This window comes from Oncorhynchus nerka, linkage group LG15 (genome assembly GCF_034236695.1).
Source record: "Oncorhynchus nerka isolate Pitt River linkage group LG15, Oner_Uvic_2.0, whole genome shotgun sequence".
NCBI classification, from domain to species: Eukaryota; Metazoa; Chordata; class Actinopteri; order Salmoniformes; family Salmonidae; genus Oncorhynchus; species Oncorhynchus nerka.
Window position 1 is genome coordinate 60302006 of NC_088410.1, and position 13051 is coordinate 60315056.

The following is a 13051-nucleotide window of genomic DNA, read 5'->3' on the forward strand; positions in this document are numbered from 1 at the left end:
TCGCATCCGCTACAAGACCATGGTGCTTGCCTACGGAGCTGTGAGGGGAACGGCACCTCAGTACCTCCAGGCTCTGATCAGGCCCTACACCCAAACAAGGGCACTGCGTTCATCCACCTCTGGCCTGCTCGCCTCCCTACCACTGAGGAAGTGCAGTTCCCGCTCAGCCCAGTCAAAACTGTTCGCTGCTCTGGCCCCCCAATGGTGGAACAAACTCCCTCACGACGCCAGGACAGCGGAGTCAATCACCACCTTCCGGAGACACCTGAAACCCCACCTCTTTCAGGAATACCTAGGATAGGATAAAGTAATCCTTCTCACCCCCCCCCTTAAAAGATTTAGATGCACTATTGTAAAGTGGCTGTTCCACTGGATGTCATAAGGTGAAAGCACCAATTTGTAAGTCGCTCTGGATAAGAGCGTCTGCTAAATGACTTAAATGTAAAACAAAAACATGTGAGTACTAACCGTAGCATCTATACCCAGAACAAAAACATGTGAGTACTAACCGTGGCATCTATACCCAGAACAAAAACATGTCAGTGTGGCGGTCTTTAGAATAGCTTTATTTTCCCATGAGGGAACTTCTTATTTGGAGTGGTTCAAAAGACAATAAACATAGCAGGCCATGCAGTACACCTACTAGGCACAAATCGTAGTCTCACCAGACAGACATAAACGCCTGAGGACAAAGTTACACAAATAATAAACAGCTAGGACAGGGCTGATAAGAAACCCAATATCTCATTATACAAATAAACATATTTATCATACCAATGATCCCAAACTCTGAGTGATGTTTCACATTTTTACTCAGTGAAGATGTACCATCTGAATACATAGATTCAATACAGTGCAGTGTCCATTAATACCCTTAGCTCTCACCCCCTCCCTTCCACAAAGATGTACTTCAGTACTTTTCCATCACCCAGGATTTCTCTGTGCTCCTCCGTGCATATCACAGGCTTATCATTCAGGAGAGGCCTTGAGTTATCGGGAGAACACATTCCTGCAGTCAACTACATAATTACACTTCTCATACACAGAGATTTAACCTAACTCTCATTTCTATCTCTAAGGATATATCAAAATGGTATATTCATACTAAGAGAATATAATGATCTAAAACAGTAACTTACAATCTATCAGGACAATACAACATTTTAAACCTTCATGTGCAATAGTGTAGGACCTCCCTTGGTTAGCAATCTCAGGCTAGCAAAACCAAAGAGTTGGTGATCTTGTAGCAGTCTGATGTAGCATTGCATTATGTTCACAGCAACATTTATGGAGATGAGCAGCGGCTATGGACAATCCATGCCCCTCAATCCACTACTGTCTCCTCCCCCGCCGACTTGTTGCCCCAGCTAGCCCCTCTCGACAGAGTAGCTAGCTAGGCTCTCTCTGCTAGTGGCAATTGCATCCTGCATGGATATCTGGAGATCAGACAAAATGCTAAACGGTCCTTTGGTTGGCACCTTTTTATGTTGTTCATTAGTTGGTACTACCACTTCTATGCACTGCACATGCATTTTTACATATATTGTATGCATAAAGTCAAAGTCAACAAAACAGCCAGGAGACGGAACTGACACCAGCCATCGCCATTACAGCACCAGAAAACCAAATTAAAAAAAGACTCCACACCTAACTAAACTCCATCTCCCTCAGTTCTCTTTAAATCATATCATTCCCACCCTATCCCTTCAGAGAACCAAAGTTGCATACGTAACCAGACAAGTTTACTGTTGTTACCCAAAGAATGCATTTTTTGGTTGAAACCTCAATGGTCTCCCTCTCTCTGTCTGACTGTGGTTGTGGCAGGAAAGCCCAGGAGGAGATGATCTCGGAGCTGAGGCAGCAGAAGTTCTACCTAGAGTCCCAAGCGGGGAAGCTGGAGGCCCAGAACGCCAAGCTGGAGGAGCACCTTGAGAAGATGAGTCAGCAGGAGCAAAGCAAGAGGAGCCGTCTGCTGGAGCTGGAGACCAGACTCCGAGAGGTCAGAGTTGAATAAAATGTATTGATCCCCAGAGGGGAATTTGGATAAATAGGGGAGAAGGGCCCCCTGTATTGTACACAGTAAGACTGGGCTGGCTTCCCAGACATTGATTAAGCTGAGACAATGAAGCATATTTGTGCTTTTAAAATTGCTTTTGTTGTCCAGGGCAAAGCTTAATCAGTGTCTGGGAAACCAGCCCAAAAAGTGTTGACTTTGGCTGGCATTTACACAAAGCTACTTGCATGCAACTTCAGTTTCAAGTAATACAGTGCCTTCGGAAAATATTCAAACCCCTTTCCACATTTTGTTACGTTACAGCCTCATTCTAAAATTGATTAAATATATTATTTTTTTTCATCAATCTGCACACAATACCCCATTTTTAAATGTATATTATTTTGCCCCTTTTTCTCCCCAATTTCGTGTATCCAATTGGTAGTTACAGTCCTGTTCCATCGCTGCAACTCCCTACGGACTTGGGAGAGGTGAAGGTCGAGAGACGTGCGTCCTCCGAAACACAACCCAGTCAAGCCGCACTGCTTCTTGACACATTGCCCGCTTAACCCGGAAGCCAGCCGCACCAATGTGTCAGAGGAAGCACTGTACACCTGGCGATCGTGTCAGTGTGCATTGCGCCCGGCCTGCCACAGGAGTCGCTAGTGCGCAATGGGACAGGAACATCCCAGCCGCCCCATGGGTCTCCCAGTCGCTGCCGGCTGCGACAGAGCCTGGACTCAAACCAGGTTCTCTAGTGTCACAGCTAGCACTGCAATGCAGTGCTTTAGACCACTGTGCAGAAAACAGGTTTTTAGACATTTTTGCTAATTTTTTCAAAATTAAACACTGAAATAAGACATTTACATAAGTATTCAGACCCTTTACTCGGTACTTTGTTAAGCACCTTTGGCAGTAATTACAGCCTTGAGTCTTCTTGGGTATAACGCTACAAGCTTGGTACATCTGCAGATCCTCTCAAGCTCTGTCAAGTTAGCTGGGGAGCGTTGCTGTACAGCTATTTTCAGGTCTCTCCAGAGATGTTAGATCGGGTTCAAGCCCGGGCTCTAGCTGAGCCACTCAAGGACATTCAAAGATTTGTCCTGTTGGAAGGTGAACCTTCGACCCAGTCTGAGGTCCGGAGTGCTCTGGAGCAGGTTTTCATCTCTCTGTACTTTGCTCCGTTCATCTTTCCCTCAATCCTGACTAGTCTCCCAGTCCCTGCCGCTGAAAAACATCCCCACAGCATGATGCTGCCACCACCATGCTTGGGATGGTGCCAGGTTTCCTCTAGACGTGACACTTGACATTCAGGCCAAATATCTTGGTTTCATCAGACAAGATAATCTTGTTTCTCATGGTCTGAGAGTCCTTTAGGTGCCTTTTTGTAAACTCCAAGCGATATGGCATTTGTGTATTTTACTGAGGAGTGGCTTCCGTCTGGCCACTCTACCATAAAGGCCTGATTGGTGGAGTGCTACAGAGATGGTTGTCCTTCTGGAAGGTTCTCCCATCTCCACAGAAGCACTCTTGAGCCCTGTCAGAGTGACCATCACTTCTCCCCTGATTTCTCAGTTTGGTCGGGCGGCCAGTTCTAGGAAGAGTCTTGGTGGTTCCAAACTTCTTCCATTTAAGAATGATGGAGGCCACTGTGTTCTTGGGGACCTTCAATGCTGCAGAAAGTTTTGGTATCCTTCCCGTTATCTGTGCCTCGACTCAATCCTGTCTCGGAGCTCTATGGACAATTCCTTCAACCTCATGGCTTGGTTTTTGCTCTGACATGCACTGTCAACTGTGGGACCTTTTTATATAGACAGGTGTGTGTCTTTCCAAATCATGTCCAATCAATAGAATTTAACACAGGTGGACTCCAATCAAGTTGTAGAAACATCTCAGTGATGATCAATGAAAACAGTATGCACCTGAGCTCAATTTTGAGTCTCCTAGCAAACGGGCTGAATACCTATTTAAATAAGGTATTTCTGTTTTTTATTTTTAATAAATCAGCAAAAATATCTAAACCTGTTTTTGATTTGTCATTATGGGGTATTGTGTGTAGATTGCTGAGGATTTTTTATATATTTTTTAACCATTTTAAACTAAGTCTAACTTAACAAAATGTGGAAAAAGTCTGAATTTTTCCGAAGGTACAATATTTCACCTCGAGCACTGTTCTAAAGAAACAATTCATGAAACAATGTGCAGTTAATTTACCCACACCCTTGTATTATCCGAACAAATCCAAAGCAATGCCATGACCCTTTAACCTCTGACCCGTCAACCTTTGGTGTTTTAGATGGGCCTGGAGCACGAAGAGCAGAAGCTGGAGATCAAGCGCCAGGTGACGGAGTTGACGTTGTCGCTGCAGGAGCGGGAGTCCCAGATTAGCGGGCTGCAGGCAGCACGCCACGCCCTGGAGAACCAGCTGCAGCAGGCCAAGACCGAGCTGGAGGACACCACCGCCGAGGCCGAGGAGGAGATCACTGCCCTCAGGGTGAGAGGAAAGGACGTTGGCAGGTCAAGGGACAAGTCAACCTGCACCGCTGTACACACACACACAACCTGTCATGTAAATCACACCAGGGGTCAAGACTTTTGTTAATTTTTTTTCAGGCCCACAGAGATGAAATCCAACGCAAGTTTGACGCCCTGAGAGACAGTTGCTCAGTAAGTAACATTTATTGGAATTCCAATTGCAGTAAATGTCAATATAGATTAGAATGTGCGTTCAAGCAATGATTGAACTCCGTTCAGTCGTTGCTTTTGTTCCTCACCCCCACCACCACCAGGTGATCACAGATCTGGAGGAGCAGCTGACCCAGCTGAGCCAGGAGAACGCCGAGCTGAACAGACAGAACTTCTACCTGTCCAAGCAGCTGGACGAGGCCACGGACGAGACGGACGACCGCCTGCAGCTGGGACAGGACGTGGACCGCCTCCGCCGCGAGGTGGCCGACCGAGAGATGCACCTCAACAACCAGAAACAGGTGACGGACGTCTGCTCATCATTTGTTTCCTGTACCTTCCAGAATGTTTAAACGTTTGATTACGTTCCATGACTGCTTGGTCACTTAGAAATGTCCTTGTTTTTGAAAGAAAGGCACGTTTTTTTTGTCCATTAAAATAATATCAAATTGATCAGAAATACAGTGTAGACATTGTTAATGTTGTAAATGATTATTGTCGCTGGAAACGACTGATTTATAATGGAATATCTACATAGGCATACAGAGACCCATTATCAGCAACCATCACTCCTGTGTCCCAATGGCACGTTGTGTTAGCTAATCCAAGTTCCTGTGAAGGGGTGACTCCGGGATGCTGGCCTTCTAGGCAGGTTTGCGAAGAAAAAGCCTTATCTCAGGCTGGCCAATAAAAAGAAAAGATTAAGATGGGCAAAAGAACACAGACACTGGACAGAGGAACTCTGCCTATAAGGCCAGCATCGCGGAGTCACCTCTTCACTGTTGACGTTGAATCTGGTGTTTTGCAGTTAACTAATTTTATGAAGCTGCCAGTTGAGGACTTGTGAGGCATCTGTTTCTCAAACTAGGCACTCTAATGTACTTGTCCTCTTGCTCAGTTGTGCACTGGGGCTTCCCACTCCTCTTTCTATTCTGTTTAGAGCCAGTTTGCGCTATTCTGTGAAGGGAGTAGTACACAGCGTTGTACGAGATCTTCAGTTTCTTGGCAATTTCTCACATGGAATAGCCTTAATTTCTCAGAACAAGAGTAGACTGACGAGTTTCAGAAGAAAGTTATTTGTTTCTGGCCATCAATTAGCTTTTAAAATGATAAACTTGGATTAGTTAACACAATATGCCGTTGGCACACAGGAGTGATGGTTGCTGATAATGGGCCTCTGTGCGCCTATATAGATATTCCATTAAAAATCTGCCGTTTCCAGCTTCAATAGTCATTTACAACATTAACAATGTCTACACTGTATTTCTGATCAATTTGATGTTATTTTAATGGACAAAAAATGAGCTTTTCTTCAAAAACAAGAACATTTTTAAGTGACCCCAAACTTTTGAACGGTAGTGTATATACACAGACTCTGCATAGGAAGTGACTAGTGTATCACCTCGTTATTGCAAACGAAAATGAGTTCTCAACTTCTCAATGACTTACCTGGTTACATAAAGGCAAAATCAAACGAGTGACTGGTGTGCCTGTAGAACATTGAGACTCTGAAGACGACGTGCAGCATGCTGGAGGAGCAGGTTGTGGAGCTGGAGAGTCTGAATGATGAGCTGCTGGAGAAGGAGAGACAGTGGGAGGCCTGGAGGGGAGCCCTGGAGGACGAGAAGAACCAGGCCGAGAGGAGGACTCGAGACATGCAGCGCCTGATGGACAACGAGAAACAGAATAGGTAGACACACACACGCACGGCAGATTATCATACACACGTCAAGCAGGCGTCATGCATGCATGCGCACAAGCCTCATATATGCACACGTGTCTTACACGCTTCATACATACACACATACATACATGCATGACACACACACAATACAGTACATACAAAGGTGCTCATGTCACATTTACATATGCAAATGCCTTCACACACACACACTACAAACCTACTGCTACCCACACACAGCTGTGCGCACACAGGGAGTGTTAATTTTCCATGTGTGTGTAGGTTGCGTGCAGACCAGCGCAGTACCGAGTCCCGCCAGGCGGTGGAGCTAGCGGTCAGGGAGCACACGGCGGAGATCGTGGCTCTGCAGCAAGCCCTGAAAGAACAGAGACTGAAGGCCGAGAGTCTCTCTGATACGGTGAGTCTTGTCTATAGCATGACACTAGCGACGGCAGGTCCATGGGTTTGATTCTCGCTGGGGTCGCATATGTAGAAAATCATCATGTACACACTGTACCGAATCCCTTTGGATAAAAGTGTCTGCCAAATGGCATATATTATATTTTTCTACACAGTCTTTGAACTTGTGGTTGTGTGTGTTGTCAGCTGAATGACCTGGAGAAGAAGCACGCCATGCTGGAGATGAACGCCCGCACCCTGCAGCAAAAACTGGAGACGGAGAGGGAGCTGAAGCAGAGGCTGATGGACGAGGTAGAGAGCACTCCGCAAACATTCACACAAACATCAATAAGTACGCAATATTGTATTTCATTTACCCAAAGTAAGTAAGCCTTGTCCGAGCCAGGACAGCCCATAGGGCAGGAGCCTGTCTCCTATTTGTAGTGTGAGGCAGCTTAATGTACAGGTTCACCCCTGGTCAGGACGCTAGTCCAATTTACACAAAAAGTTACAGAAAATAGCTTTTCGATTGTCTTGGAATGATGTGTGTTGGTGTGGTGACCTCCTCACCACAGCAAGGCAAGCTACAGCAGCAGATGGACCTACAGAAGAGCCACATATTTCGTCTGACACAAGGCCTGCAGGAGGCTCTGGACCAGACTGACCTGCTGAAGACTGAGAGGACCGACCTGGAGTACCAGCTGGAGAACATCCAGGTAACATTACACTCAGTCCCACTCAGACCGTTTTTAACACCGCTGAGCCCAGCTGTTCTCAGCTGGCCTGGGTCATATTCATTCGGCACCAAACAGACTGAAAAGGGGAGGTACTATGTGGTCTTGTCCAATAAGAAACGCTTTTTTACGTTTTTTTGAAACGTCCGCCGTAGTTGCTGGAATGGCTCAGCTCTTACAGCTAATTCCATGTGAGACGTTAGCTGGTAGCCTGATGCATTTATATTGACATTGATTCTTTCTCACGCCACAGGCTGTTTATTCTCATGAGAAAGTCAAGATGGAGGGCACCATTTCTCAGCAGACCAAGCTGATTGACTTCCTCCAGGCCAAAATGGATCAGCCCACCAAGAAAAAGAAGGTGAGAGAACGCCGCGATGACGGCGAATGGCGCAGTCGGCATAGGGAGCAGATGGTTGTTGTCCCTGGACGGGGACACACAGGCTCAAACACACACACAACACACACACAATACATCTTAATGTTACTGCATGTGAAATGAATGCCACACAAGTCTGTGGCTCCTTCTGAAACTCTGGGTAACTCGAACTCGAGCTCCCTCTCTCTCCTGCCAGGGTATCTTCGGGCGGCGGCGGGATGAGCTGGCGCCCAATGGGAACGGGGCTGGGGGTTCCGGGGCCCAGGCCCAGCCAGCACTGCCCATGCAGTACAGTGACATGAAGGTGGCCCTGGAGAAGGAAAGGACACGCTGCTCAGACCTGGAGGACGCCCTGCAGAAGATGAGGATAGAGCTGAGATCACTAAGAGAAGAAGGTGGGTGGTGTCGCCAACAATCTTATTACAGGACATACGCCCATATTCATAAAGCCTCTGAAAGCAGGAGTGCTTATCTAGGATCAGGTCCTCCCTGTTCATGCAATAAGGGACGGGCCAATATACCACAGCTAAGGGCTGTTCTTATGCACGTGTAACCAATGTGAAATGGCTAGCTAGTTAGCAGGGTGCGCACTAATAGCGTATAAATCGGTGACGTCACTCGCTCTGAGACCTTGAAGTAGTTGTTCCCCTTGCTCTACATGGATCGCGGCTTTTGTGGCGCGATGGGTAACGATGCTTCGAGGGTGGCTGTTGGCTGTTGTTGTGCAGAGGGTCCCTGGTTCGAGCCCAGGTATGGGCGAGGAGAGGGACGGAAGCTATACTGTTACACACGACGCAGCGGGGGAGTGCCTGGATATAGTCCTTAGCTGTGGTATATTGGCCGTACACCACAAACACCGGAGGTTCCTTATTCCTATTATAAACTGGTTACCAATGTAATTAGAGCAGTAAAAATAAATGTTTTGTCATACCCGTGGTGTACAGTCTGATATACCACGGCTGCCAGCCAGTCAGCATTCAGGGCTCGAACCACCCTGTTTATAATATTAATTATTATCGAACAGGCTAAACTGATCCTAGGTCAGCACTCCTGTGAGTTGTTTGTGAATCCATGCCCTGATGATTGTCATAGTGTTGGGTTCAAATCCTTGTATCCCTTCCTTGAACTCCTCACTGATCTGACATATTAGGGAGAGCAGTCCAGTGGAATGCTTACTTTATTTACCCTGTCTTCTTCAGGGAAGTGAGGACACCTTTTTGGAAGTATTTCAACAGGGTGATTGTATATTAATGATGGAGACGATGTACAGGAAGCAATGTTTCTGGTGTGTCGAAGTGTGCCAGGTGTTGCCAAAAGCTTAACGGTTCCTCCCTCCCTTCCAGCGGCCCATTTTAAAGCCTCAGAGCACGCCCCGGCCACGCCAGCCTCCGCCCGCCAGCAGATCCTCATGTCGGCCATCGTCAAGTCCCCCGAGCGCCAGCCCAACCCCAGCAGCCTCCTGGCACCCTCTAGCTCTGCGCGATGCAAGGAGAGCTCCACGCCCGAAGGTAAGTCCCACAGCCCCTGCTCTCGGTGTGTGTGTGTCTCCTCTCTCTCGCTCTCTCTATCTCTATATATAGAGAACTCTTAATTTTCTTTCTCTCTCATTCTGCTCACAGAGAAGCGAAGGGTAACTTTTGAAAGTAAGTGTATTCTCAGTTTGAAACTGTTGTGAAGAGGTAACCATCTTCCATCTCATTGTGCTTGTTGTATTCATCAAGTAAGATGTTAGTTGTCACATGCACCAAATACAACAAGGCTTCCTTTTGAGCTCTTTCCCAGCAATGCAGTTAAAAAGCAAGAACATTTACAAATAGATAACAATAAAATAGTAACACAATAAAATAACATTAACGAGGCTATATATAGCCTATACACAAGGCGTACCGGTACCGAGTGTACTGGTGTACGAGGTAGTTGTGGTGATTGATTGATTGAGGTAATACTGAATGTACAGTTGAAGTCAGAATTTTACATACACTTAGTCATTAAAACTCGTTATTCAACCACTCTACACATTTCTTGTTAATAAACTATAGTTTTGGCAAGTCGGTTAGGACATCTACTTTGTGCATGACACAAGTAATTTTTCCAACAATTGTTTACAGACAGATTATTTCACTTTAAATTCACTGTATCACAATTCCAGTGGGTCAGAATGGATTTACATAACTACGTTGACTGTGCCTTTAAACAGCTTGGAAATTCCAGAAAATGATGTCATGGCTTTAGAAAATTCTGATAGGCTAATTGACATAATTTGAGTCAATTGGAGGTGTACCCGTGGATGTATTTCTAGGCCTACCTTCAAACTCAGTGCCTCTTTTCCTGACATCATGGGAAAATCAAAAGAATTCAGCCAAGACCTCAAAAAAAATGTGTAGACCTCCACAAGTCTGGTTCATCCTTGGGACCAATTTCCAAATGCCTGAAGGTACCACGTTCATCTGTACAAACAATAGTACGCAAGTATAAACACCATGGGACCACGCAGCCGTCATACCGCTCAGGAAGGAGACGCTTTCTGTCTCCTAGAGATGAACGTACTTTGGTGTGAAAAGTGCAAATCAATCCCAGAAAAACAGCAAAGGACCTTGTGAAGATGCTGGAGGAAACCAGTACAAAATTATCTATATCCACAGTAAATAGAGTCCTATATTGACATAACCTGAAAGGCCGCTCAGCAAGGAAGGAGCTACTCCTCCAAAACCGCCATAAAAAAGCCAGACTACGGTTTGCAACTGCACATGGGGACACATGTCTGATCACATGGTCTGATGAAACAAAAATAAAAATGTTTGGCCATAATGACCATCGTTGTGTTTGGAGGAAAAAGGAGGAAGCTTGCAAGCCGAAGAACACCATCCCAACCGTGAAGCACGGGTTTGGCAGCATCATGTTGTGGGGGTGCTTTGCTGCAGTAGGGGCTGGTGCACTTCACAAAATAGATGTCATCATGAGGAAAGAAAATTATGTGGATATATTGAAGCAACATCTCAAGACATCAGTCAGGAAGTTAAAGCCTGGTCGCAAATGGGTCTTCCAAATGGACAATGACCCCAAGCATACTTCCAAAGTTGTGGAAAAATGACTTAAGGACAACAAAGTCAAGATATTGGAGTGGCCATCACAAAGCCCTGACCTCAATCCAATAGAACATTTATGGGCAGAACTGAAAAGGCGTGTGTGAGCAAGGAGGCCTACAAACCTGACTCAGTTACACCAGCTCTGTCAGGAGGAATGGGCCAAAATTCACCCAATTTATTGTGGTAAGCTTGTGGAAGGCTACCCGGAACGTTTGTGTTAAACATGTTAAATCATTTAGGCAAGACACTCAATTAGTATTTGGTAGCATGACCCACTGGGAATGTGATGAAGGAAATAAAAGCTGAAATTAATCATTCTCTCTCCTATTATTCTGACATTTCACATTCTTAACATGAAGTGGTGATCCTAACTGACCTAAGACAATTTTTACTTGGATTAAATGTCAGGCATTGTGAGAAACTGAGTAAATGTATTTGGTTAAGGTGTATGTAAACTTCTGACTTCAACTGTACATTTTGGTTTGGTGATTGATTGAAGTACTATGTACGTGTAGAAAGGGGGTAAAAAGCGTCTGGGTAGCTGTCTAATTAACTGTTCAACGGTCTTATGGCTTTGGGGTAGAAGCGGTTCAGGAGCCTTTTGCTCCCAGACTTGGTACTCCGGTACCGCTGAACAGACTTCAACTTGGGTGGCAGGAGTCTTTGACCATTTTTAGGGCCTTCCTCTGACGCCGCCTGGTATAGAGGTCACGGATGGCAGGGAGCTCAGCCCAAGTAATGTACTGGGACTGTGACGGCCCTGATTTTCCAATAGGGCGCTTTCCCTTTAATTCCCAATTAAATAGCCAGCATCGGCTGCACGAAAGTGGGGTTGTGATGGAGACGTGAATGAGGATGTGTTCATCCCTCAGTTCCCGAAGCTTCTCTATTCCGTTTGTTTTGTAGCCTAATAGAGTTTACCCAGGATCGGATCCACTCTTTGCGTCCGTGGACTACACCTCTCTGTTCTTCGTGGCCTTTCTGCGCTGGAGATCTATTGGCAGATTGGATTGTCTGACTGACCGACTGACTAACACCTTTTTGTATACGGTATTTCATTTGTTTTGATGTGATGTATACTGTGATGATTTATGTAGTTAGTTGTAGTTGAGGACTTAGTAAGAGTTGATACGCTTTAAAGTTCTGTGGTAAAATATTGTTATATTGATTGTATGATTAATACTGGGTTTACGCTACACTTGAATGAACGGACAAACATTGCGTGACTAAGGTCACGGGAGTTCGCTGAACTCCTTTACCGGGCTGGACTCTTTTTATGCCCGAGGTACAGGACATTTCTGGAGGAACCAGAACTCATTGTGATATTATTATGTGTGTAATCATTGATGTTATTAATACAACCCACGCAAAATAATATAGTTGTTTTTGAAGTTATTTTCAATGTTTTAAGGGTTTATGAAAAGTTTATTTCCATCCTGACTTTTGCATAAGTCCTTTGTATTGGTGTAGACTTGACGGACCAGATGGGACTCATTCCCTCCCAAACCAAAAGGAGAAACTAATGTTTTCTCTGGTAGGCACAACCTACCTGGCACCCCTATAAATAATAACCTCAAGTCAAAACAGTTACAGGACGTGTGCACTACCTTCTGTAGCGCCTTGCGGTCGGATGCTGAGCAGCAGCCAGTCAAAATGCTCTATGTCGTGCAGCTGTATAACTTTTTGAGGATGTAAGGGCCCATCTTTTCAGCCTCCTGAGGTGGAAGAGGCTTTGTTGTGCCCTCTTCACGACTGTGTTGGTGTGTTTGGACCCTGAGTCATTAATCTTCTTTTGTCTTGCTAATGTCGAGGGAAAGGTTTTTGTCCTGGCACTACATTGCCAGGTCTCTAACCTCCTCCCTGTAGGCTGTCTCAAAATCGTTGGTGATCAGGCCTGCCGTCGTTGTTAGGTACCAGTGTGCGGCAACACAGTCGTGGGTGAACGTCAAGTACAGGAGAGGGCTAAGCACGCACCCCTGGGGGCCCCCGTGTTGAGGGTCAGTGTGGCGGATGTGTTGTTGCCTACCCTCACCACCTGGGGACAGCCCGTCAAAGTCCAGTATCCAATTGCAGAGGGAGGTGTTTAATCCCAGG

General features: G+C 45.8%; 1 protein-coding gene across 1 annotated transcript in view; it reads left to right on the plus strand.

Moving 5' to 3' along the window:
* The window catches only part of LOC115143003 (citron rho-interacting kinase-like), a 56464-nt gene that overhangs the window by 29818 nt on the left and 13595 nt on the right, over nucleotides 1-13051 (plus strand). The window contains 11 exon segments of the mRNA XM_029682958.2: nucleotides 1825-1999; nucleotides 4290-4487; nucleotides 4607-4660; nucleotides 4783-4980; nucleotides 6175-6368; nucleotides 6642-6777; nucleotides 6966-7070; nucleotides 7334-7474; nucleotides 7746-7853; nucleotides 8068-8266; nucleotides 9215-9379. Of these exon segments, the coding sequence (XP_029538818.2) occupies nucleotides 1825-1999; nucleotides 4290-4487; nucleotides 4607-4660; nucleotides 4783-4980; nucleotides 6175-6368; nucleotides 6642-6777; nucleotides 6966-7070; nucleotides 7334-7474; nucleotides 7746-7853; nucleotides 8068-8266; nucleotides 9215-9379 (1673 nt within the window).